General features: G+C 52.4%; 2 protein-coding genes across 7 annotated transcripts in view; one reads left to right on the forward strand and one right to left on the reverse strand.

Moving 5' to 3' along the window:
• Nucleotides 1-14,614, forward strand: part of DRC1 (dynein regulatory complex subunit 1) — a 55,164-nt gene extending 40,550 nt beyond the window's left edge. For 2 of the 5 annotated variants that reach the window (XM_073022863.1, XM_073022864.1), the window contains 9 exons: nucleotides 2,638-2,772; nucleotides 3,132-3,364; nucleotides 5,979-6,091; nucleotides 7,284-7,373; nucleotides 7,889-8,119; nucleotides 11,122-11,351; nucleotides 12,488-12,631; nucleotides 12,972-13,074; nucleotides 14,286-14,614. In XM_073022863.1, coding sequence (XP_072878964.1) covers nucleotides 2,638-2,772; nucleotides 3,132-3,364; nucleotides 5,979-6,091; nucleotides 7,284-7,373; nucleotides 7,889-8,119; nucleotides 11,122-11,351; nucleotides 12,488-12,631; nucleotides 12,972-13,074; nucleotides 14,286-14,342 — 1,336 coding nt within the window. In that variant the 3' untranslated portion in view covers nucleotides 14,343-14,614. Of the gene's footprint in view, nucleotides 1-2,637; nucleotides 2,773-3,131; nucleotides 3,365-5,978; nucleotides 6,092-7,283; nucleotides 7,374-7,888; nucleotides 8,120-11,121; nucleotides 12,632-12,971; nucleotides 13,075-14,285 lie in introns of those variants that run through there. The other 3 variants (XM_038006675.2, XR_012095236.1, XM_073022865.1) reach the window with 3 other exon arrangements.
• A 228-nt stretch (nucleotides 14,615-14,842) lies between these two features.
• Nucleotides 14,843-25,651, reverse strand: part of OTOF (otoferlin) — a 103,387-nt gene continuing 92,578 nt past the window's right edge. Inside the window, exons 34-46 of one of the 2 annotated variants that reach the window (XM_038006674.2) lie at nucleotides 25,044-25,180; nucleotides 24,777-24,911; nucleotides 24,391-24,528; nucleotides 23,628-23,755; nucleotides 23,353-23,523; nucleotides 22,549-22,709; nucleotides 21,640-21,782; nucleotides 21,159-21,247; nucleotides 19,775-19,873; nucleotides 19,388-19,629; nucleotides 18,426-18,604; nucleotides 18,221-18,321; nucleotides 14,843-16,120 (exon numbers count right to left, since the gene is read on the reverse strand). In XM_038006674.2, the coding sequence (XP_037862602.2) occupies nucleotides 15,940-16,120; nucleotides 18,221-18,321; nucleotides 18,426-18,604; nucleotides 19,388-19,629; nucleotides 19,775-19,873; nucleotides 21,159-21,247; nucleotides 21,640-21,782; nucleotides 22,549-22,709; nucleotides 23,353-23,523; nucleotides 23,628-23,755; nucleotides 24,391-24,528; nucleotides 24,777-24,911; nucleotides 25,044-25,180 (1,904 nt within the window). In that variant the 3' untranslated portion in view covers nucleotides 14,843-15,939. Of the gene's footprint in view, nucleotides 16,121-17,118; nucleotides 17,781-18,220; nucleotides 18,322-18,425; nucleotides 18,605-19,387; nucleotides 19,630-19,774; nucleotides 19,874-21,158; nucleotides 21,248-21,639; nucleotides 21,783-22,548; nucleotides 22,710-23,352; nucleotides 23,524-23,627; nucleotides 23,756-24,390; nucleotides 24,529-24,776; nucleotides 24,912-25,043; nucleotides 25,181-25,651 lie in introns of those variants that run through there. The other variant, XM_038006673.2, reaches the window with a different exon arrangement.

Below are 25,651 nucleotides of genomic sequence, written 5' to 3' on the forward strand. Positions count from 1 at the left end.
CACCCAACATTTCATAATTTGACATATCTGTTTGTGCTGCTATAACAGACTACCTGAGACTGGATAATTTACAAAGATGAAAGTCTATTTCTCACAGTTCTGGAGCCTGGGAAGGCCAAGATCAAGGCTGGCAGGTTCAGTTTCCAGTGAGGGCTGTATCTTTCAGAGGGGAGGGACGCTGTGTCCTCACTCAGCAGAACGGGAGAGCAAGCTGGCCTAAGGCTTTGGGAGGCCTGTTTTATAAGGGCCTTAATCCCATAATCCCATTCATGATGCGGGAGCCCTCATGGCCTCATTACCTCTTAAAGGCCCCACCTCTTAATATTATCACATTGACAACACTGAATTTTGGAGGAGTTACATTTAAGCGGTAGCAACCTATGACCCCAGGATTGTACAAAAACTTCCCACAGTAAGATACCAATGATGCCCTTCTAGCCAAACGTAGTGACTTCTCCTCAGGCCTCATCCTATTATGATTGGATACTGGGTTTTCTTCTTCGGTTTAAGTGACCCTAAAATATTTGCTCTTCTTTCTTAATTTATTTGTTTCCTTTGGTGGTTCTGCTTTTCCTTGCTTGATATGTCTTGAGTATCTAGATAAGGTAATCTAGAAGACCCAGGCCTTACTATTGCTTTTAATTTTTATTTCATCTGCCACACACCTCAGTCTCATGGTTTTGAATATCCCCTTTTTGTTGATGACTACCAACTTCATATCCCCAATCCTGAGCTCACCTTTCATTTACCTGGAACTGCCAAGGTAACAGTTCAGCTTGGAGAGGCCCTGTCATTTCCAGGGCACAGTTTCTGAAACCAGACGTGCCTCTGCTCCCTGTTTCCAGTTCTCCAGCCTTACTCCTCTGCATCTCTAGCTTCCAGGCGCTAAGGACTCTGGACTTTTTGTTGAACCTCCTCTTGCAACCATTCTTCCCTGTTGACTTCCTCTCCTGCTATCTTGCCCGGACCTTCAGTATGCATCTGGAGTTTGTTTTGGTAGCTTTTGTAATTAGATGACACATAGGAACTCCTTTACTGCATGACATTGGGGAAAAAAACCACTTTGGAATGACTACTTGTTTTTACTTCTGTGCTTGGAAAGCCGCCTTGAATGCTGTAGTTAAGAAAATGGGTTAGCTGTTTCTTTTTATCAGAGACTAAGGTAACTACTTTGTTTTGCATTTTCTTGATGATGAAAATATGAATGATGAATGTTTGCATTTGAGAGGCATTTTGATCATTTCAGAATAATGCTTAGGAGAGGGAAAATTTTGTTTTTAGAATTTCTAAACTTAAAATATGTTGGCCTTCAACTTCTCTGTTACTGTGTGAATGAGACACTGATAAGAGACACCTCTGTAGCAGTTTGAAGTCTGAAATATGGACCTGGGTCTAAAAATTGTGCCTGCCATGCATATTTTATGGGCCAAGTTTCCATGCACAGAGCTCCTGTTAGCAGTGAGATGGTGAGCTGTGCCATGCCTGAATTCACAGTGCTATTGGACAGGTTTTAACTGCCTCTTGCTGTTCTGGAAATTTTGGACCATCCCCTCCCTTGCAAGCCTGGGTAAGATAGATGCCTCACCTGTGGGCTCCCCTGACATCCTGCATAAAACTCTCCTATAGCACTTGCCATGCTGTACTGTAATTAACGTTTGTCTTTGTTTTTGACTAGACTGATAGTACCTGTCAAAGATAGTATTGAAACATATCTTTGTATTCATCTTTGTCTTTCAACATATCCTTGCGCGAAAGTGGCATTTCATGCTTGTTTAATGATAAGTGAATGAGTGAATGAATGAATGAATGAGTTACTGGACCTGTTAACGGTATCAGCACTTTGAGGCTGGAAGATTTATGTATCATAGGCTTTTGCGATATGCATTTTTTTCTTTAAATTTTCCTTGCTTCATAATTGAATTAAACATCTAAGTCATGACAATGAAATAGTTGAGATAGATTATTTATTTATTTATTATTATTTTTTATTTTTTTGAGACGGAGTCTTGCTCTGTCGCCCAGGCTGGAGTGCAGTGGCGCGATCTCAGCTCATTGCAAGCTCCGTCTTCCGGGTTCACGCCATTCTCCTGCCTCAGCCTCCCGAGTAGCTGGGACTACAGGTGCCCGCCACCACACCTGGCTAATTTTATTTTTTATTATTTTTAGTAGAGACGGGGTTTCACTGTGTTAGCCAGGACGGTCTCGATCTCTTGACCTCGTGATTCCCCCGCCTTGGCCTCCCAAAGTGCTGGGATTATAGGCTTGAACCACCGCACCCGGCCGAGATAGATTATTTAAATATGTGAGGCTGGCCCTAGGTATGGGCATGGGCATTCTGACAAATGATGCGTTGCGAAGAAGGTTCTGTCCTCAGTCTTGAGTAGGAGGCTGCCTCTTGGTGGCTATGGGCTTTGGATTGTTTTCAATGCATTTCGTTTTGGGCTGTCCCATGACCTCCTGTTGCCTTCCTTTTGTTGATCAAAATGGGATCTGTGTTTTGGAATATATGGGAGGGTTTTCTGCTCTTCCACAAATCTGCTCCTGGGTTTGTTGTAGAGCTGAATCAGGTGGTGAGAGCAACATACGTCCGACCTTCTGTTCAGCTGCAGACTAACTTTTTTTTTTCCCTTCAACCAGCCTGCATGATATACTTAACAATCTGAGATCAAAATATGCCAAGCAAATAAAGCAGTTTCAGGAGGAGAACCAGTCTCTAACCTTGGACTACAAACGTCTTGTGTTGCAATTCAAGGAGCTACAAAAAGCCATGCGGTATCTTAAGGACTTGGTCCTAAGGCACTTGTCCTAGCATAGAGGTGGCGGGGATGGAGTTTGTACAGGCTGTGATTTCGTTGGACTTGATATCGCCAGCTATTTTGGAGTTGGACCAGGCATTAGTTAACCCTTTGTGGTGTGTTCCCCTGGTCCTTCACTTGCATATCACCTGCCTTTTCTTGAGATGTGTTGGGATGGCTTCTAGTTTACTGTAAGTGGGAATCAGCTGCCCAGGGATGGAGCCACGCCCAGGAATTAGCACAGCTCCTTTTCATGTTCTTGCCCTGCTGCCAATTGAGGGGACCCTGGCCAGGCCCTGGGGTCAGCTGGTCATGCTCTGTGACTCTCCTTCACAGGCATTTTGCTCTTATTGATGATGAGAAGTTTCGGGAGATTTGGCTGATGAATGAAGAGGAGGCGAAGGATCTAATAGCCAGAGCCTTTGATGTGGACAGGATCATCCACACCCATCATCTGGGGCTTCCCTGGACAGCACCTGATTTCTGGTTCCTAAAGAATGTTGGGCCTATTTCTCAGCAGCCCCAGAAGTCCGCCATGCAGATAGTAGAAGAAATGCTCATGCACACAGGTGACTAGAACGTTGTCGTAGAACCTTAGAGCTGGAGGAGCCCCCTGAGAACATCAGGTTAAGCCAGTCACGTTAGAGGTAGTCTAGGGAGGAGGGGGAAGAAATCCCATAGCTAGGAGGTGGTAGAGTATGATTATGGATATAGCTTGTAAGTCTCCTCTAATTTATAGCTTTGCTCTCTCCCCTGTATTATAAACTGGCAGTTAGGTCTAGAAACTTGATCAGGTGCAGGTCCAATTTATTTTTGCTAAGTACACTACTGTGTAGTACCTCCATCGGGATAAACTAATGTTAAATTGTCTCTCTTTTTGTGATGTTAGCAACCATTGCTAATCATTGTCTAAGATCCATGAACTGTATTAGGAATTGCAAAATGGTGATATGTTAAATTCTATTCTTGTGTCTTTATTTAACAGTTAGAATACTTCTTAAAAGAAAACCTTTCCTTCATCAGCAATTTGCTACCCTGAGATAGTCTGTATACGAAAAGCAGGATAGATGCTTATTTTTTCTTATTGACCAACTTTCAAAATAATGGGTTGGTCCTCTAGCATCTTCCAAAGGTACCAATGAGTTTTTAAAAAATATTATGAATGCATGAATTTAAACAAATTTGATGTATTTTAGTTTACAAAAGTAATTATCCTTACTGAGGCTCAAATTCTTCCATCTTTGGCTAGTGGAAATCTTCACATTGGCTTCTAGGTCCTTTTGACTCAGCCCTAGTAGTTATTTATTTATTTGTTTGTTTATTTATTTATTTATTTTTGAGACAGAGTCTTTCTCTGTTGCCAAGCTGGAGGTCAGTAGCACGATCTCGGCTCACTGAGACCTCTGCCTCCTGGGTTCAAGCAATTCCCCTGCCTCAGCCTCCCGAGTAGCTGGGACTACAAGTGTGCACTGCCACACCTGGCTAATTTTGTGTATTTTCAGTAGAGATGGGGTTTCACCATATTGACCAGGATGGTCTCCATCTCCTGACCTCCTGATCCCCCGACCTCAGCCTCCCAAAATGCTGGGATTATAAGTGTGAGCCACTGCGCTTGGCCAGCCCTAGTAGTTTTTTGTTTAATAGCGTCCTGGCTTTCCAGGATGGCCAGGTGTTCAAGGCACACATTATACTTTACCTGCCTCAAGTCTGGAATCAGTCATTTCTCCAAGGATCCCCTGGTCCTTTTAAATAGGGATTTTTTGTTTTTTTAGATGGTCTCACTCTGTCACCCAGGCTGGAGTGCATTGGTGGGATCTTGGCTCACTGCAACCTCTGCCTCTCAGGCTTCAGCAATCCTCCCACCTCTGCCTCCCCAGTAGCTGGGACCAAAGACTCATGCCACCATGGCCAGCTAATTTTTGTAATTTTTGTAGAGACAGGGATTTGCCATGTTGCCCAGGCTGGTCTCAAACTCCTAGGCTCAAGCGATTCCTTCCCAGAGTGCTGGGATTACAGGCATGAGCCACCATGCCTGCCCAGGGAATGGTATTTAGAAACCACACTGTGGCTGCTGGGTGTTCATTGTTTTGGATTGGCTGTTGTTTCTAGGCCTTTTCAGTGGACAGAGCCGAGAGTATAGGATTTCTCACCCCTGTAATCCCAGCACTTTGGGAGGCCAAGGCAGGCGGATCATCTGAGGTCAGGAATTCGAGACCAGCCTGGCCAACATGGCAAAGCCCCATCTGTACTAAAAATACAAAAAATTAGCCGGTCATGGCGTGCGCCTGTAATCCTGGCTACTCGGGAGGCTGAGGCAGGAGAATCGCTTGAACCCAGGAGGTGGAGTTTGTAGTGAGCCAAGACTGCACCACTGCACTCCAGGTTGCACAACAGAGTGAGCTTCCATCTCAAAAAAAATAAAAATAAAAATAAAAATAAAAATAGGCTGGGCGCAATGGCTCACATCTGTAATCCCAGCACTTTGGGAGGCCAAGATGGGAGGATCATGAGGTCAGGAGTTCGAGACCAGCCTGACCAACATGGTGAAACCCTGTCTCTACTAAAAACAAAAATTAGCTAGTGTCACGGCAGGCATCTGTAATCCCAGCTACTTGGGAGGCTGAGGCAGGAGAATCGCTTGAACCTGGGAGGCGGAGGTTGCAGTGAGCCGAGATCACGCCATTGCATTCCAGCCTGGGCGACAGAGCAAGTCTCCGTCTCAAAAAAAAAAAAAATGTGTCTGTGAATGTGCACAGCCACCCGCCCCTGCTTTGAGTTGGCTGCTTCTATCTAATCTGTCGCAGGTTTAGAAACCATATAACCACTTGCTAGATCATCTCTGAAATAAGAATAGACGGTCTCACACTCTCCCTCCCACTCCCTGGTTCATGGCTGGATTTTGAGTATGATGTTTCCAGGCAGATGCAATTTGGAAAAGTAGGACATTGCAGGCTGGCTGGGAATGGCCGAGTTCTCCAGGTAGTCTCTGATTCCGACCCCCTAGCCCTCCTTCCCCCTACGTAATAGGCTTTTTTCATCATAAAGAGACTGTGAGAATGCCTCACAGAGGCTTTTTGAGAGGTACATTTTTTCAAGGAAAGCCATCTGACTGTTTCTCAGAGTCAGCTAGGTCCAGAAATCTTCTTTTTCTTTCTCTCTCTCCTCCCGCTGACCCGTCTGCAGAAAAGGAGGAGGCAGAAGAGGCTGCCTCGGAACCAGAGTCCTACCTGGACCTGCCGAAGCAAATTTCTGAAAAAACTACCAAGAAGATCTTGATGCTCCTGTGTGACGAGTCGGTAAGGCCAGGCAGGGGCTGCAGCAGAGCGACTCACGGGGGTGTGCAGCTTCTGAGACCTCTGCTGGGTCAGTGCTAGCCTGGGGTCAGGAATGGGCCAGTCCTCCCCTGGCCAAGCCCAGGGTTGGGGCCTGAGGAGCAGAGTTGGGGTGGCCCCTGGATTTCAGGGCCAGTTCACAGAGGGCTTGCCTCTCAGCTGGCCCAGCTGGAAAATGGGTCTAACCCTGGTTGGTCAGCATGGCACAGTTCAGGCCAGCTGGAGGGCTCCTGCCAGCTTAAAATGATGCTGCTTCTGAGACAGAAGTGGCACCAGCTCACCTCCATGAACCAACTTGCTAAGTGACATGGCCATACTGACATGGCCCTTCTCAGGGGCTCGTGTTGGGGGTTACTCTGGGTATGTTAGGATTTGGATGTTTGCATTGTGTGTTAGCAAATATGATTAGACTTAGAATAAAAGCTGCATTGAGCTGGTTCAGCTGGAAGTTGGGTTTTGATCAAACATGGGCAGTGTTGGTTTGGATGTTATAGTTCTGAAGTGGGTGTTCTTTTGGGATAGTGGGGGCAGTTGCCTTTGGCTGGCTCCTGCCACTCAGGGCAGCTGCTGCTGAACGGGTCAGGTGGCAGGTTCTGCCCTCTGAACCTGCAGCTAGATGCAGAGACCACCTCCCCATGGAGCCCTCCCCCAGGCATCCCAGCTCAGAGTAGGCACCGTGTCTGCTCAGCCGCCCTCTCCCCTCCACCACATGTGTGCCGTGTTTTGGTTTGGGGTGCCCACTGCCCTCCGTGCCTCCCTGTCCTGCTGCTGTGTTCTGTAGATATTTGGGGACAAGACTATGAGTGAAGCAGGAGCCTGTGACTGGGTCAGCTTTGGACTGTGGTGGGGGCCTCAGGAGTTTGCCCAGTGGCTTGTGGGTGAGGTGGGTTGGTGCCCTTCTGGGTGGGAAAAGCTAAGTCTGTGGTGAGGATGGGCTTTGTCCCTGGCCTTGCTTGTCCCTGGCCTTGCTCCCTGGGGAGGGGGGTGCTGATGGGCACCCCGAGAAGGCTTTGCTGGGGCCCACTGCTGGCTCCCATCCCTGTGTGTCTGCTCCATGGCATGGTCCCTGGAGTGTTACACAGCGGGCAGCTGCAGACCCTGGGGCTCGCTCCTGAATCATTTCCCCGACAGGAGATGCCTTCTTCCTTCTCCCCAGGGGTTCCTCATAGAGAGCAAGCTGCTGAGCCTTCTCCTGCCCCTGGAGCAGAATGAATGCTATCTGCTGAGGCTGGACGCCATCTTCTCCGTGAGTCCCACGGGGCTGGGAGGACACAGGCAGGGCTGAAGCCAGCTGTGTTCTCAGATGGCCCTGCCATTGCCTCAACCCTGGCAGTGGATGAGGGTCTCCCGGGGCTTCCCCTGCTCCCTATCACATCCTTCCCTTAACCTGCTCTCCACACAACACACTGGCCTCAGACTCGCTGCCGTGTCTCCCAGCCCTGCCCCTTCCCCTACTAGCATCTTCCTCTCAGGTTGTAGTTTCTCCCCTACACCCCCAAACTCAGACCTGGTCTCCCTGACACCCCCAAACTCCGACCTGATCTCCCCGACACCCCCAAACTCCGACCTGGTCTCCCCGACACCCCCAAACTCAGACCTGGTCTCCCCGACACCCCCAAACTCAGACCTGGTCTCCCCAACACCCCCAAACTCAGATCTGGTGCAGCCCCACTTGGTACCCTCACAGCCAGGGATCCATCTGGAGCAGTTCCTGGCTCTATGAGCATTGTTTCTGTGTGTTCTGATGTGTGTGTCCCCAAGTTCACAGTCGCTTCCCAGCGTTGGATGAATGCCCTCCACAAGCCAAGCCTCCTGCTCTTAGGAGCTGAGCATCCGTCAGCTGCCCAAGTCCGTGGCCTCTTTGATGGGATGTTTGAGCAACCATCCTGTTTTTTGCCCCAGGCCCTTGGAATTGAAAGTGAAGATGACTTGTATAAACTGGTGAACTTCTTCCTTAAATATCGAGCTCACCGTTTATCTTCCAGTCTCCAGGTAAGGCAAGGTGCAAAGAGAAGAAAGCATTTTATTTATTTATTTATTTATTTATTTATTTATTTATTTAATTATACTTTAAGTTCTGGGATATATGTGCAGAACATGCAGGTTTGTTACATAGGTATACACATGCCCTAGTGGTTTGCTGCACCCATCAACCCGCCACCTACATTAGGTATTTCTCCTAATGTTATCCCTCCCCTAGCCCCTAACCCACTGACAGGCCCCGGTGTGTGATGTTCCCCTCCCTGTGTCCATGTGTTCTCATTGTTCAACTCCCACGTATGAATGAGAACATGCGGTGTTTGGTTTTCTGATCTTGTGGTCGTTTGCTGAGAATGATGGTTTCCAGCTTCACCCATGTCCCTGCATTTTCAATTCTCTCAAAGCCCCCAGAGCACGGTACTGCCTTTGAGTAGTACTTCCGGAGAAACAGCAGTGCTTTCATGTCAGGTATAGCTAACTTAGCATTTTCCTTATTGTTTATCAGTTTGTCTCTTTGTAAAGGGAAGAATGGCTTGGGGGTGAGATGCTGTTCTTACACTGAGGCCCAAGGAATCTTTTCCTGCACCCTCCCTCACAACCAGGTCGCAGCCACCGTGAGAGCAGAGCCCACCTGGTTCTGAATATTTTGATCCTTAACACTTTCCCGCAAGGCAGGGCCCATTTGTCCTACATATATTGATTGTAATTGATTTCAGAAGGTGAATCAAATATTAACTATTTTAAAGAAATTGCCATATTAAAAGTTGTGTAACGTTTTAATTTAAAAATGAAAAATGTGGGCCAGGCGTGGTGGCTCAAGCCTGTAATTGCAGCACTTTGGGAGGCCGAGGTGGGCAGATCACGAGGTCAGGAGATCGAGACCATCCTGGCTAACACGGTGAAACCCTGTCTCTACTAAAAATACAAAAAATTAGCACGGCATGGTGGCGGGCGCCTGTAGTCCCAGCTACTCGGGACACTGAGGCAGGAGAATGGCATGAACCCAGGAGGCGGAGATTGCAGTGAGCTGAGATCGTGCCACTGCACTCTGGCATGGGCAACAGAGCGAGACTCCATCTCAAAAAAAAAAAAAAAAAAAAAAAAAGAAAAAGAAAAATGTGAATTAAAAATGTTTTTAGTACTGCTAGCCCAAAGCTGAGTATCCTAACATGCCTCTAAAAAGAGTTGGCTGGGCTAGGCGCAGTGGCTCATGCCTATAGTTCCAGCTACTTGGGAGGCTCAATTTAGCCCAGGAGGTTGAGGCTGCAGTGAGCCATGATGAAGTTGAGGCTGCAGTGAGCTATGATTGCACCACTGCACTTCAGCCTGGGTGACAGAGTCTGAGACACTGTCTCTAAGAAAAAAAAAGAGAAAAAAAAAAGAGTTGGCAGAATGGACAAAACCACAAAGCCAAAGCCATAAAGGGAATAAAAGCTATATTTGATGCCAGAATTTAAAAACAATTCTGTAGGGCAAAAATCATCATAAGCAAAGTTAAGAGATGTATGACAAGTTGCAGAGAAATATTTTCAACTTGTATCATAGTTAAGGCCTCATTTCCTTAATATATAAAGAGCTCTCAGAAATCAGTAAGAAAAAGACCAAGAACTCAAGGAACAGATAACAAATATGAATGAACAACTCCTAGAAGAGGCAATACAGGTAACTCTTAAACATATGAAGAGATAGTCAGCCTTCCATGTAATAAGAGAAATGCAAATTAAAATGCCTGAATTCCATTTTGCCAACCTGTTATGTTGGCCAAAAAAAAAAAAAAAAGCTTGATAACACAGCAAGTATAACATAGTGATGACTGAGGTGTAGAAAACATGTACACTCATAAGTTACTGGTAGGAGTATAAATTGTAACCTCCATTGAGGACAGTTTGGCAGTATCAATTACAAAACTATATACACTTTGCTCTGAAATTCTTCTTTTTCTTCTTCTTCTTTTTTTTTTTTGGCGACACAGTCTTGCTCTGTTGCCCAGGCTGGAGTGCAGTAGCATGATCTTGGCTCACTACAACCTCCATCTCCCAGGTTCAAGCCATTCTCCTGCCTCAGCTTCCCCAGTAGCTGGGATTGATTACAGGCACCTGCCACCATGCCCGGCTAATTTTTGTATTTTTAGTGGAGATGTGGTTTCACCATGTTGGCCAGGCTGGTCTCGAACTCCTGACCTCAAATGATCTGCCCATCTTGGCCTCTGAAATTCTTCTTCTAGGATTTTATTCTCTAGATATATCTCAGTACAGTTGAAATGGTGTATTTATTGTAGCTGATTCACTGTAGCATTGTTTGAAATGGCAGAAGATTCAAAACAACCTAAATGTCCATCGTTGAGGAATCTATTTAATAATATGTGGTACATCTACATGATGGGGTACTATAAAACTGTGGGAAAAAAACAAAGTTCTTTATGTATTCACATGAAAAGATATCTAAGGTTTACTGGTATGTGAAAAAGCAAACTACAGAACTCCATGTGTAGTATAGTATCATTGATGTCAAAACGAAAAGGAGAAGTATATATGGAAAGGTATGCATATGTATTTATATATAGACATTACATAGAGATACTATTTCCTTGGAAGGAACCATAGGCAACTTGATAGCATTCATTTGCCTGTGGGAGGTCAATTGCATGAACTGCAAGATAGGAGAAGGAGGACGACCTTTTAAATTTAACAATTAAAACAAAAATTTAATTTGTATTATGATTCAAAAGGAAATTTATAACATGTAAGTTTTATGAATGTCAATAAGATGAGCACCTAGGAGACTGGATTTAGAAACAGAACCTTTCCATTGTCTCGTAGCCTCCTAGTGCCTCTCCCCATCCCATCCCCCTTCTCCCCACGCTTTCTCCTGTTTCTATCCCTGTGTAAATGTCTCCCTGGGAAAGTTTTCTGTCACTTTCCGTAAACTTTTCTGGTTTTTCTTCTCCCTGCCTCTCTCTCCATGCTCATGCTCGTGTGTCCCCAGCCCACAGTTGTCCTTGCATCTTTCTCCAGATCAAGTCCTGCAGTCAGGCGAGCGTGGAGAAGGCGAGCATGGAGGAGACAAGCATGGGGTCAGAATTGGAGCTGGCAGAGCAGACGGAGATGGAGGGAGCAAAGGAAGAAAGCCTGGTGGAAGGGGAGAAGGAGGAAGAGGAGGAGACCCCACCCTCCCCCTGGGACATCCACCCCAATGATGTCCTCAAGATTCTGGAGGCCTTTGTCATGGGTCTGAAGAAGCCTAGGTGGGCTGCGGGGCTGGAAGGCTTGCCTGAGACCAGAGTCAGGGGAGCTGGGTGGGCTGGGGAGCCAGGCAGAGTCAGTGAGTGGAGAAGAGTGCGCCGGGCAAGATACGAGGACTAAGGACAGGGCTATCTGAAGGCAGGCTAGGGCAGCCAATCACTGGACAGAGTCAGGAAAGCAATAGGGCGTAGTGGTGATTTGTGCTTTTTTCACTCATCATTCATTCAGCAGACATGCATTGAAGGCTGCCGTGTGTAAGCACTGTGGGGACACTGCCTTGTGATCAGAGCAATGGTCAAAGCACATTCAAGGTGCACCGTTGTTCAGAGGAGGAAGTGGCCATTTCCATTTGGCACGTCAGAGAGGGTTTTGGGAGGAAATGGCACCGGAACTGGGTGTTCCCAGGCAGATAAAATGGAGGTAAGGGCATTGCAGGAAATGGCAGCATGGGGAAAGTCTGGTCTGTTCAAGAATCATCACAGGAGGTCTGGCTGGAGGGTCAAGGGCCTGGGAGGTGGCACTGGTGGGTGGGGAGCCAGCCAGGTGTTGGAGAGCCTTGCCCAATGTGCCCAAGATCTTTGTCTTTACCCGTTGGTGGTGGGAGCCAGAAAAGGATTTGAAGCAGCTGAAGAGCCATGATTAGCCTTGTATTTTAGAGAGATCATTGTGGCGGCAGGGAAGGGGCGAAGCCAGATACAGGGAGAGCATCAGGAGGCTTGTCCAGGTGGGAGGTGGGGATCCTCCAGATAAAGGCTGTCATGGCGGGATGGAGAGGACATGACTGAATTCCAGTACTGTTTTGGATGCGCTGGTGCAAGAGACGGGCACAGCGATGAGCTGTAAAGCAGTGAGGTAAACTGACTGGGAGAGAGAGGGGTGGATGAAGCACTGATCATGCCCTCACGAAGGTACCGGTGGTACCGAGGCAGGAACGCTGACGATAAGCATGTGTCCTTTCTGAGAACCTGCCACCATCTAATAAACTGTGTCCTTTCTGAGAACCTGCCACCATCTAATAAACTTGGACTGCTAAGTGGGAAGGTGACAGGTGGGAAAGCAGTAAGCCAGTGACTGGCACTGCTTGGGGGCCTGGGTAGTACCCAATGGACATGACAGTCACAGTGTTGTTGGCCTTCAGGGACTCGCGGGCCCCGCCAAGAGTGCAGAAGAATGTGCGCAACAACTCCAAGGACTCAGAGTACTGGCAGGCCCTGACCACGGTAATCCCTTCCTCCAAGCAGAACCTCTGGGATGCCCTCTACACAGCCTTGGAGAAGTACCAGTAAGTGTGCACGTCATGGAACAGGAGGGTGCTGGTGAGCAGGGGAGGAATGGTTGCTGGGAGCAGCCGTGTTTGCTGCCCCCCTGTCCCACCGAACCTGGGAGGGAAGAGCTGCCCTTGGCAATTCCTGTGTCGGTGGATCATGTGGGGAGGTTGGCTCTTGGGCCCTGGCCTGCCTGTTGTGTTCCTGCTAACCTGGCTCACCTGGCGGCTGGGTGAAGCGTGTAGCTTCTGGAGTCTCCCTCCACCTGCAGCCAAAGCAGAAACACCAAGACCCTGGCCCCTCCTTGGCAGAGGATGGAGGATTCAGTGAGCCTCTAACTGATTTTTTTGTCCAAAGCATTGTCCTGACCCAGAGGGCCAAGCTGCTGCTGGAAAACAGTTCTCTGGAGCAGCAGAACACAGAGCTGCAGGCGCTGCTGCAGCAGTATCTGAACTCCAAGGTGGGCAGCGGGCCTTCCAACGAGGGGCGGCAGGAGATGGGTGGGGCGGGGGGGCTGGAGCTGGGATTAGGGAATGAGGAGTCCCCTCCCGCCCAGAGGCAAGGGAGCTTTGCGACGTGATGTAAAAAATCAACAGTGACACCTTGAGACAATTACTGGCTAAAGGAGTAGATCTTGCCTGAAGTCTCCTCCAGGACAGCTCAGGTGTGACAGTGTGTGTTTGATACCGTGGTTTCTGGTGCCAGTGGCCTGCTGGGACCGCTCTGTGTGAAGCAGTGCCACAGCCAGGAGCAGCTCCCCAGCTACAGAGCCTCCAGCTGTGCTTTCTTCCATCCTCACACCTGCTGTGTGAGGTGGACAGGGCGGAAACGATGCTCCTCATTTCACAGAAAGGACAATCACCACTTGGAGAGTTTGCAACTCATCCAGAGCCTGGGCTCTTTCCACCCGCCAGCCCGGGTTCCCTGCCTGGGATATGACTGGAGGGTCGTCCTCGCATGAGGGAGGAGGCTCTGCTGGGGCAGATATTCCCTGGCCCCCATCTGTGCCACCCCCACAATAGTTGTGGGCAACTTCCCCATGGCCTGGCAAGAGGAGGAAGGAAAAATTCCGTTGCTAACATTTCCTGCTCTGTGGTATAGGTGCCTGCAGCTGGGGCTGTAGGCCAGGAAGGTCATGACACAGCTGTTAGTTGCACACGTGTGAGGTGACTGAGGCCAGCTCCAAGTCCAGCCACAGGGGCTGTGTGGCCCCAGCACAGTCCCAGGTCCCAGGCAACAGCTGAAAGGGGGATGTTGTAGTGAGCTTTGGCCTCATAATGACCCTTGGCCTGTGACAGGACCCAGACATTCTGGACAGTATGGTTCCTGCTTCCACAGATGCCACTGTGTACAAGAGGCTCGGGGAGGAAGAGGTGGGCAGGCTGGACTGGGGATGGCATGGGTGCATGGAGAGAGGAGAGGGGAAGATTGCAGAGAATAGATGGGTGGGAGATGAAGAACGCTACCAGAGGTCACAGCTGGAGCAGACGTTGAGCAAGAAGGCTCAGGCATGTCTCCTGCAGGAAGGCAGCCTGTGGGTGCTCAGCATCTCTCAGCTTTGGAGATGCATGCAGGGCTTCGGAGGCCCATGGGAGAGCCAGCGTGGCTCGCAGGGGTGGCAAAGGAAGGGCCCTGGGGAAAATTTAATGACCTTCACCCTTCCTTTTCCAGATCAACTCTGAACTGCAAGTTCCTCCCACTCAGGTGTTGCGGGTACCCACAAAATAGAGCTGGAACTCCAAAGGCTGATATGTTAGGGCTGGCCTGATGCTGGTGTCTATGCGAGAGCCAGCTCGTATCACCCACTGGGACGCACCTGGGCCGGCTCTCTGGATTTTCCAGGGCTGTCTTTATAGCCTGTCGAAATAAGGAGCCAGAGGAGTTACCTGTGTCCTGCATTATGATTAAAGCCTTTTAAAAGTTGTGGCTGAATCCTGTGGAAATAACGAGCCAGAGGAGTTACCTGTGTCCTGCACTATGATTAAAGCCTTTTAAAAGTTGTGGCTGAATCTCTTTAAAGAGGGCAGGTCTAGCAAGACCAGGCCCTTGCCCCTACCTCTGTGTCATGAGGGGACTTTGCCCCAGGCTGAGATTGTGGAGTGAGTCAGAGGCCGAGGCCAGTGGCGTGGGGCTCCTTTCTTGCTTTCAGGGGAAGCTGGTTTCCATGGGTGGCGGCTGGAGCTTTTGGGCCCTTGTGGGGTCTTCAGTCTTTAGACTGGCCCCAGACCTGAAGGATTCTTTTGGTGCTTTGGGGGCCCCTGGGCCCAGGCTGGTGTAACCTTTGGGGTATAGTGTAAGACTCCTCCTGTGGGCAGCCTGGGTGGGCAGCCCTGTGCCCGGGACCTGCTTTGAACCCTGGGCCACCAGAGGCCACTTGAAGGGGAAAGGCCATGGGAGCCCTGCTGGTACGGAAAACACCAGCCTAGAGAACTGCTGCCTCTGCCCCGCACCTGCGGCTCCTCCTCTCAACTTGACCAGTGCAGACTTGTCAGCTCAGTGCTTGACTTCTTTTATTTAGAGAAAAATCACCACTCAAGAAAAACAGCCAACAGAAACCCAGACACAGGCAGGGGCAGCACTTGACGGGCCAGCTCCCAGCTGTAGCTGAAAGGGCTGGAAGGGCAAGGGAGGCAGGGGTGGGAGGGCAGGGTGTGCCCAGGATGGGGAGTCCGCTCTGCTGCTCCTCACAGCTCCTCAGCTGGGCTTGGGGGCACTGGCTGGGGCAGAGGGAGCTCTGGAAGCTATGGAAATGCACAGGCAGGACAGGCGATGCCCTGGGAAGCGAGAGGAGCCAAGTGGAGCCCAGCAGTGACAGCACAGCCACCCTGGGACTTGTGGACAGGGTCTGGCCCCTGTTGCGGATCAAAGACCAGTGCTATCTGAAGGGGACACGGCGGGGATACCTTTTGCTCATTCATTCTTTTCAAAGCCCTGGGTACTGACCCATGGTCCTTGGTTAATTTCACTAAAGCTTCAATCCTGTACTTGGAAGACCTGGGGAAGGTTTCAGGAGGCTTCCTCTGGGGCCTGGGCCTGAAGAAGGGTGGTGCCTCAGCCAAATGGGGCAAGATAGACCCATTCCAGGTTCCCACCCCATCCAAGGCTCCCCAGCCCACAGGCAGGGGTCAGAGGGGCAGGACTGGGCAAGCTGCAGCCTGGGGCAGTGAGGACAGGTGGCCCCACAAGCAGGAGGCAGGCTCTGGGCCCAAGGCATGAAGAGTTGACACTGGGCTCCTCAGGCTGCCCAGGGGAGATGGGAAAGAGTCCAAGCCACTGCAAGGAAATGTGGCAGGGCCAGGGAGCGGCTAGCGGGAGCTGGCGGCCTTCATGCCCCAAGGAGTTTTTTGACCATGTAGCCAGGGAGGCTGTAGAGGAAGAGGCCCAACATGAGCAGCCCCAGCAGCGCGAGCACAATCTTGATGATGAGCCACTTGTACCGGGTGCAGATGAGGTACTTGATGGACTTGAGAGGGTTGAGGAACCAGACAAAGGCCGTGTCGGGCCGGCTGGGAAGCGGAAGAGAGGAGCCGGTCAGCCAGTGGGCAGGAGCTGCCTCCCAGCGCACCCCATCCTCTGTCCTTCTGGACCCCCAAAAGCCCTGTCATGGCCCCAGCGCCAAAAGCAGTGAATGCTGGAGGCAGGGTTTGAACCCATTTCTAAGTACCCGACTTGCTGCTTTCAAAATTCTATCCTCTCTGCAGGACCTTTGGAGCCGGAATCTGCTCCCAAGGCCTCGATGGGAACTACTTGCAGCATGGGGCAGCCTTGGCCCTGCAGGCAGTTCTCATCATTAGCAAGCTCCTGCGGTTAGCTCGTTCTATGTGCTGCCCCATGTGCTCCTGAGACTGGTGTTTCGCAACCCCTTCCTTTCTGATGGACTTAAACGGCTGCTCCCACCGGGCCCTGCTGAGGGTCTGAGCGGCCCCTGTGGGGCACAAGCCGCCCTCACCGACCTTCCCACTGTCAGGGTGCAGACCCACTCCACCTTCCGCAGAGCCTGCCAGCCGAGAAGCACCTAGCCAGCCTCACTATCTGTCGTTTGTGTTATAAAAACAATAGGTTTGGTAAAATGTCAAGATACAGAGTGAAAGTACTGAATATGTCTTTTCAAACTACTGCCTCCCAGAGGACATGGCGTGCAGCCCCAGAGCTGAGCTCAGTATTGGTGGGGACATACAGCTGGGGCTTGGGTGCAGAGCACCTGGTTTTGAATGGTTTTCACAGGTCAGTTAGGCACTTCTATCAACCTTGATTTCTTCATGTATAAAATGGGGTTACAAGCAGTACCTACCTCCTGGGGTTGGTGCAATGGCACAGTGAGCCAGTGCCTGGGGAACTCTAAGCACCTGCAGTGGGTGTTCAGGCCATGGTGGCTATGAAATGTTTGAGCTGAATGGAACTATTATTCCGAAGGGCAGAAAACAGCCCTGAACTGGGAGGTCACACACTGGTGAGAGCCATTTCCAGACCTGTTGGCTAACCCTGGCCACACCCTTCCCTTTTCTCTGTCCATAGCTCAGCTTCTTTCTGCCAATGAAATTGGATTACAGTCTGGGAGAAACGTGGCTGGGAGCAGAGGTGGTGTGCAAAGAACACAGGATTGGCAATTTGGAAACCTTGGCTTGAGTCCTGGCTCTACCCTAATTTGCTGGGTGACCTTGAGCAAGCTACTTCACCTCTCTGGCTTAATATGGAAAAGTGTAAAATAGTCGTTTCTAGTTCTGAGAGTCTATTCTGTCATGAAAACTTGAACGTTTCTGTGCATGTTTGTGTGGGCTTAAGTGTGTGTGCCTGTGTGTGCTTGAGTGCATGTGTATGCACTTGTGTGTGGCACGTGTGTGCATATATGCTTTTGTGTGTGTGCATATGTATGCATATTTGTGTTTGTGGATGTGTGCGTGTATGTGTGTGTGTGCGCGCGCGCCTGCCTAGCCCTTGGTCCAGAGGAAGAAGTGAGAAGTATCAGACCCAGGAGGCCGCTGGGCTCAGGCCCCGAGGATCTTCTTGACCAGGTAGCCAGGCACAGAGTAGAGGAACAGGGCAAGGAGGAGCAGCAGCAGCAGGAGCAGCAGCAGTTTGAGGAGCAGCCAGCGATACGTGTGCCATAGGAAGTAGCGAGCCGACTTGAGAGGGTTCAGGAACCAGATGAAGCTTGTGTCGGGCCGGCTGGAGCATGAAGGGTAGAGAGTGCAGAGGAGGGACAGGGAGGAGAAGGGGTTGGGTGTAGCAAGGGGCCCTGACCAAGAGGGAAGCTGCCCTGGGCTGTGTGTGCAGTTCTAGGCATCCCTCTGGCCATCAAGGCCGGCCGAGGCCCCAGGGGCCACCACTGGAGCTGGCTCTTCTGCAAAAGCTAGGAAGGGAAGAGCGTAGTTTATCTCTGCTAAATGGGGCCTTTCCCAGGAAAGGTCCTGCTCTCCAGTACTCCTAGCCCATCCTCTGTTTCAAAGGGACGTTGCGGGATTGAGGGCCGGCAGAGGGAGGGAGGAGGCTCCCCTGTAGTGAGGCTGTGGCCCAGGAAGAGATGGGGTGTCTGAGGAGTGTCTCCTTCCTGTTCCAGTGCCTCCAAGAACCAGAGTGGGGAGGGGCTGGGCAGGCAGGGCACTCACTTGGGTTTCTCTAGGGGGTCAGGTTCATTGCGGGCCAGGCCCACTGGGTTCTTCTCTGCCTCCTCTGCTGTCAGTAAATGCAACTCAGCTTCCACCTTACCCTGCAGAGGACAGACAGGTCCCAGCGTCTAAGTCACGTGCTGGGCCCTTGGCACCCCAGCTGGGCCCAGCCCTGCCTACTGCCCGAGCAGGAGGGGGTGCGCACCGTGAGCTCAAACTCATCGTTCTCATTGCGGGCCAGGAGGGGCCACCAGCCTTTGACGCGCTTTTGCTTGAAGATGGACACCAGGGGCACGTCCACCTCACCGGTGGCCATCTCCATGGTGCACTGCTTGGCTGTCTTTGCGCCCCGTGGGAACCGGTTCAGGTCCAGCTCAATGGCCCCTGTGGCGACCTCAGTGTCAGCTCTGAGTGAACAGGGCTGGGGTGGGGTGGGGTGGGAGTGGGGGTCTGGGCTCCTTGTTCCCTTGGTTGCTGAGTGCAGACCTCCAGGAGCCCAAATCTCATCCTCCTGCCTCACTCCCAGCAACTGGCCTCAATGCAGGTGTCCTCGTGGGCTTGCTGGGCAGCCCCAGCCCCCACACTTTACTCAGGTCCTTTTTTCACCCTAGAGGGTCTCTCCTGGGGTCTCCCCTGCCACTCCCTGCCACACATCCATTCTGTCAAAGTCCTGCTAATCCCACAAGCTTGCAGATGCAGATTAGAGTTTTAGGGGGAATCCCTGCTTTACAGAGAAGCAACCTGAGGCCCAGGGAGGTTTCCCTACTCCCTTAGGGAGCCTCTCCCCTCCCCCGTCAGCACTGACTGCCCCCTCCTTGGTGTGTCCAAAGCTTGTTGTCAGCCTGGTTATGATACTAAGGACATCTGGGGACGGTTAGGTGGGTCCTTGGGGGCGGAACCCCGTCAGACATCCCTGGCTCTGACGGGCCAGAAGCAATGACACCTTGTCCGCCCAGGGCGGGGCTCTCCCTGTCCTTGTCCCCCTAGGGCGGGGCTCTCCCTGTCCCTGTCCCCCCAGGGCGGGGCTCTCCCTGTCCCTGTCCGCCCAGGGTGGGGCTCTCCCTGTCCTTGTCTCCCCAGGGCGGGGCTCTCCCTGTCCTTGCCTCCCCAGCCCCTGCCCCTCCTCAGTTCTGGATTCTGAGCCCCCATCCCTGCCCTGCTATGCACCCAGGAAGTCATCGGCAGAGAAGTGGTCCGCATCCCAAATCTGCAGGGTGAGCCGTGCGGGGATCTTGTACTCGGTCTCATCCCAGGAGAACATGGACTCCTTCTTGGAGATGACGATCCTCTCCTCCGCTGCCAGGTAGTCGAAGGGGAACAGGTAGCGCCAGTTGAAGTTGCCCTCACCAGTGAGGGAGTGGTAGTGGACGTCTGTGTCCTGCTTGTCCTCCTGCTGGCCCTTCAGCCACCTGTGGGCGCCACATCTCCACACCTGCAGCCAGGCCAGTGGGACCTCTCCCACCCACAGCCACCTTCCCTCTGCCTCCTTTCCTGCCCCCCGGGAAGCAGGGCTTGCACGGCTCAGTCCCTCTCATGCAGGGACTGCTCACTCACCCCCTCACGAAGATGTCACTGGACTTCTCCCCTGTGAAGAAGTCGTCGTCCTCCAAGACCACCTCATCCGTGTTCCAGATGATGACCCGCAGCTCGTACCTGGGCCCAGGGAGAGACAGCTGGTTAGCAGACCCGGGTGGGGGTTATGCCAGGGTGCTAGGCCTGGGATGGGGCAAGCAGAGAGGAGCCCTGGAGACTTGGGGTCAGCACGGGGCCTGGGCCAGGCTGGGGCTAGAGTGGTTCGGGGTGGGGGAAGCAGAGGCATGAGTGAGAGGGCCCACCAGGCACACAGCTGTGGGCGGTGGGGGTGGCGTGGGGCTGGGGGCGGGAAGCCACCCTCTGTCTCAGATGCTAGTTCCAAGAGAAGTCTGCATTTAAGCCCAGTAGCCAGCAATGGAAGCCCATGGAAGCTGTATGTCCTTGTCCCCAAAGAGGATTTTCCCCTCAAGGTTTAATTGTAATTATGAATGATGTAGTTCATTTCAATTATTAACAGTGAGGCTGAGTCATTCACTAAAAATTGATCCGAGCCTGGCTCTCCTGGGATTGCAGACAGGGCTGTGAGCCCAGAGTGGCCCAGCGGGTTGGGTGCCCGCTAATGACAGGCCCTGAACAGCCGACTCATGGCCTCAGGTTTCCAGGACATTCCTGGCAGAATTGGCTGCATGATTTGCCGGGGCCAGCGCCAAATGGAAATGCAGGGCCACTTGTCACAAAGAATTTCAAGATGGCAACATAGGAGAATGGAAACAAGAGTGGGACCCTGTGTGGCTTCCTCCATCTCTGAAGCCGGCCCTGAATCCAGTCACTGTCTGCCAGCTGGACTCGAATCTGCCGCTTTACGGATGGGAAACCTGCGTTCTTTTCACTCCACCACCTCCTGCCTCTTCCAGGCACTCACTCCTGCATACATCACTGGCAGGCACTTCAAAGAAAACTTGGCGGAACATCACACTAGCCTGGATGTGAGGACAGACGACCCAGGGGTTCTGTGTGTTGTGAAGGAGTGCGTCGGTGTGGGCATGTGTGTGAGTGCCCACGGGAGTGCTATGCTGTGCGCGTGTGTGTGTGCATGAGACGCATGTGTATGGGTGCGTCGACCATGCAGATGCAGTGCACCGGAGTGTGCTGTGTAGGGCTCGTCTCCCTCACTGACGCAGGGTGGAAGGCCTTAGTGCATGGGGACTCTCCAGGGCAGGCCCTAAACTCTATTGATTGGTTGATCAGTTTCTCCCCTATAAGGCCCAGTGGCCACACCCAGGCCCCAGAGATGCCAACTGGCCAAGGCCATCTGGGCCTGAGCCTCCCACAGGAAGGGTTGGGCCATGGTGGGAAGTGATGGGGTGGGCCGGGAGGGAGTAGCGTTGGGCCCTGAGCCGCTCACTTCTTGGGCTTCCGAGGGGAGATGTCCAGAGGCGTCCCAGGGGCTGGCATGTCCATGGGGAACATGTCCACCCACAGCTCCAGGCGGCCCTGAGGAAGAGGTTTGTGGCAGATCTCCTAGGGTCTTCTCCCTCTGCCCAGGAAGATCAGCTCTCCTCTCCCTCCTAACCTTTGTTCTGTCAAGGACCCAGTTCATCAGTTTCCATCTTTGGATGCCAGGAATTCCTATGATGTCACCAATAGCCAATCACAGCTTCTGAGGGAGACAACCTAGGTCTCTACCTGAGCTGATGTAATTCTCACTCAAAGCAAAGACACTTGCCATTCAAGTTACCCTGACGGGCCTTGGTGGGGAGGTGCATGCCAGGCTTTCTGAAATGCAGCGGACAGCATGAGGGCTGGCTTCTACCTTTACTGACTCAGCTAGGGAATCCCTGGTCTCCAATACCCAAGACCCCCAGTCTTGGCCATGCAAGTGTCACCTGCTCGATGCCCGGCTTGTCGGGGTTGAGCAGTGGCCTGGTCTCCACGTGCTCCGGCACCAGGCGGCAGCCTGCGCGGGGGATGTCCTCCCAGTGCCTCAGGGCTGACAGTGCCACGTGCTCGTCCGTGGGCTTCCTCTGACCTGTGGGTACAGGCGGCTCAGCTGCACATATGGCTCAGCACAACCAGGAGACCTTTGCTGGGACTAGGGATTTAGGAGCACAAAGAAGCCCCTATGCCATCACCTGTTTACCCCACCTCCTTTTCACTGTTGGGGAAACTGAGGCATAGAAGGAGAAGTGGCTTGCCCAGGGTCTCAGCTGCCCCACAGGGCCAAGAGAGGTCTGTGCCCTTGGTCCTCTGCTTGGGGAAGTTGACTGGAGAGCCCTCCTGCTGTGAGAGAGGGGTCAGGGAGGGGAGAATCCACTTCCTGTCCCAGCACCTGACAGTGATCAGATACCAGCACGGACACCTCCCGATTCTCTGCTTCTCTGGGACGTGCCTCATGGACAGAGGAGTAAGGAAAGTTTAAGGATTAGAGCCGGATGGACCTGGGCCGTTGCCCTTGCTCTGCCTCTAAAGAGCCACATGACTTTGGGCAAGTCACTGGAACTAGGATCTTGGTTTGTTCATCTGCAGAATGGGATGCAGATAGCCTCTCTACCTCACTGGGATTTGGACAGAGAGAAAGCAGGTGGGGCTGCCCTGGAGAAGGAGTGGAAGCACAGAGGCAGGGCACAGGAGCGGGGCTCTGGGGTGATGAGCAGAGGGTCACTAAGCCCAGGCTTAGGCTGATGACACCCCAGGCTAGGCTGTAGGGTTCCCTAGGGAAGTGTGGGCCCCTCCTGGCCTCTGAAACCTGCTGGAGAGGGGGCAGGTGGCTGTATCCCCCTCCAGTGCCCCATTACCGTTCTCGTCTTCAATCTCAGAGGGCCCGGTGAAGACGCAGTTGGCCACCTTCACTCTTCCGGGGGGCCCAAAGTGGGGGCCGTCCACTTTGCTGTCTTTGCAGAGGCGGGTCAGGATCTGGCTGGGCTTCATGGGGTCCCGCCAGATATTGTAGCCGTGTCTGCGGGAGGGGACACACAGGCTTGGAGGGGCTGGGTGGGACTAAGCCATCCTGGATGACAGCTGGTTGTGGCCAGTTCTCTAAAGCTGGCTGTTGCCCTCATCAGCAAGTGAGTCTGATTCCTCCTGCCCTGGGCCCTAGGCTCACCTGAGACACTAGGGCTGCTGGAGGCTGAACCCTCCTGCCTTGGCCCTTCGACCACGTATCAGTGTCCCCAGCCTAGCCCCACTGCATCCCCTCACTGTGCCCACTCCTCTGGAACCTCAGAGACTCCCTTGAGGAAACTGAAAACCAGAGAGGTGAAGGGACTTGGCCAGGGTCACACAGCCTGTAAGTGGCAGAGCTGGCCCAGATCCCCAGGGGACTCTTCCTGTCCTCCTCTTCTGGCCCCCACCTTCCCTAGCCCACTTGTCTCTCCTCATCCTGCCTCCTTTGTCCTGCAATCCACTGGCCCTCTCCTTGTCTTGGGATCTGCAGTCCTGTTCCCTGAAGGCTGTGCCCAGGGACTATAGGGGCAGAGGCCTGGCCTGGGACAGAAACCACAATATTTCTACCTTCTCAAATCACCACGATCTGAATCTCATTTTAGAGTGGAGGTGAAGCAGGCACACTGCCCCCACCCTCTGCCCCAGGCCCCACACACGTGGAGTAGGTCTGGGCGATGCCGCAGGTGGCGCGGTGCTTGCTGTAGAAGCGGTTTTCCAGGTCGATCTTGGTTTCCCCAATGAGGTCATCAGTGCCCACCAGGTCCCAGTCATACACAGCCACCGTCAGCATGGATTCCATGGGGAAGGAGGCCTCGATGTCAAAGGACCTGGTGGGGGTGGAGTTAGAAGGGTTTAAGGATCGGCTGGGGTGAGAGGTGGTCTGGGTTGGAGAAGTCGGGGTGTGGCAGGGGAGAGCACCAAGAAGTCTTACTTCCCAAACACAGGGTTGAGCTGCTTGGAGATGTAGTTCTCCTTGTCGCGGATGTCGGTCTTGCCTAGCCGAATGGCGATGTAGGGGTCAGCTTTGCCGTTGATGTCGGCAGGGTGCAGGTCCGTGGCCTGGGATGGGGAGGAGGGCTGCCTAAGCAGGCTCCCATGCCCTGCTCATATTCAGTGTTCCTGCCAGGCTGCCTGAGGGTCCTATGACAGTGAAGGGCAGGGGCAGGAACACTGGACCTGTCAGGAGGCTTGCTCTGTGACCCTAGGCAAGTGGCTACCCCTCTCTGGGCCTTGATTTCCTCCTCTAGAAAAGATAAAGGCTAGACCAAATGATTTCCCTGGTGCCTCCCAGTCTGGGGCTGTCAGTATGCAGCTTCTTCTTTTTTTTTTTTTCTTTGAGACAGAGTCTCACTCTGTCTCCCAGGTTGGAATGCAATGATGTGAGCTTGGCTCACTGTAAGCTCCACCTCCTGGATTCAAGCAATTTTCCTGCCTCAGTCTCCTGAGTAGCTGGGATTACAAGTGTGTGCCACTGCACCTGGCTAATTTTTGTAGTTTTGGTAGAGACAGGGTTTCACCATGTTGGCCAGGCTGGTCTTGAACTCCTGACCTCAGGTGATCCTCCTGCCTTGGCCTCCCAAAGTGCTGGGATTACAGGCGTGAGCCAGTGCACCCAGCCAGTATGCAGCTTCTTTGGTCCCTCTCAGATGGGAGGATGAAAGACTTGCAAGGAGGGGAAGCGACAGGAGTCTCACCCGGACCACATAGACTCGGACCAGCACATTGATGGGGTCATTGCTGGGGATGCCCTGGAACATGCCGTAGGTGGGGTCGTAGCCAGCTTCCCGGGACACGTCCTCTGGGAGCGGCACTTTGTACACGCAGAGGGAGCCCTGGGCAAGACAAATGTGGGTCAGGCTGTAGGTTTGCCTGGCAGGGGTAGCATTCGAAGTAGCTAATGGCACCGGGAGGGCTGGACCCTGATGTGGCAGGGCCTTCACCCTTTAGCTGGTAAGTCATGGGAAAGTCCAGGGCTTCTGGAGGGAGTGACCAGGGCAGTGGTGGGAGGTGAGTGGGAGAACCTGTGGTGGGGCAAGGGCTGAGGGGTGCTCAGGAGCTGGGCCCGTGCTCCTGGCCTGACCTTGAAGCGTCCCACAATGCGCTCCTCCTCAGTGGAGCCATCCTCGTCATCCCCGGTCTTGCCCCGAAGCAGGTTGAAAGTGTGCAGCCAGTCCTCAAAGTTATCAAACTCAGACTCCAGCTCTTTAGGGTACACCTGAACCAGACCAGGCTGTTAGGGGGTGGCTGCTTGGTTTCTGGCTTTCATCCTGCCCCACCTGCAGGATCACCGCCACCACCCCGCCAACGCCCCCGCACTCCCTAGAAGGACCTGCTCCCAGGCTCTCACCTTAAGCTCATCAATCTTAGGTTTCTTCTTCTCAGAGGCCTCAGACCCCTGGCCAGAGCCAGAGCTCTGGGTTTTCTTCCTCTTCTCCTCTTTGGCAGCCCTTGCCTTCTCCTTGCCCTTCATTGACCCCTTCAGGCCTGGCCAGAAGCAGAAAAGGAGGTGGAGCAGAAATGAGCAGAGCAGGAAGGCCTGGATTGGAGACCCAGCTCTGTCGCTAATTTGCTTTACTAACTTAACTCTCGGATGTCCATGTGCTGTCTAATGCAGATACTTCCTAGCATGCCTGCCTCATGGAGGTGCTGGGGGCTCCAGTGAGTTTATGCCTGGGAAGGTGTCTGAAGACTGTCATCATGCCCTTTGGAAGAGAGGGGCAGGAAGAAGCATGGGTTTGGGGGTGGAGGCCTGTTGCCACTCAGTTCCTCCCCCACTCACTTTCCTTACTAGCTTCCCTCTTCTTGTCCATAATAATAACACTCTGTATTAGCATTTCCAAAACTGCATGCAGTGGAGCACCAGGTGCAGATGCTGCTGGCATGCTTTAGAAGAAAGGGTACTGTGACCCAATAAGCTGGGGAAATATTTTACACTGTGTCTTTCTTTTAGAGATG

This window comes from Chlorocebus sabaeus, chromosome 14 (genome assembly GCF_047675955.1).
Source record: "Chlorocebus sabaeus isolate Y175 chromosome 14, mChlSab1.0.hap1, whole genome shotgun sequence".
NCBI lineage: Eukaryota > Metazoa > Chordata > Mammalia > Primates > Cercopithecidae > Chlorocebus > Chlorocebus sabaeus.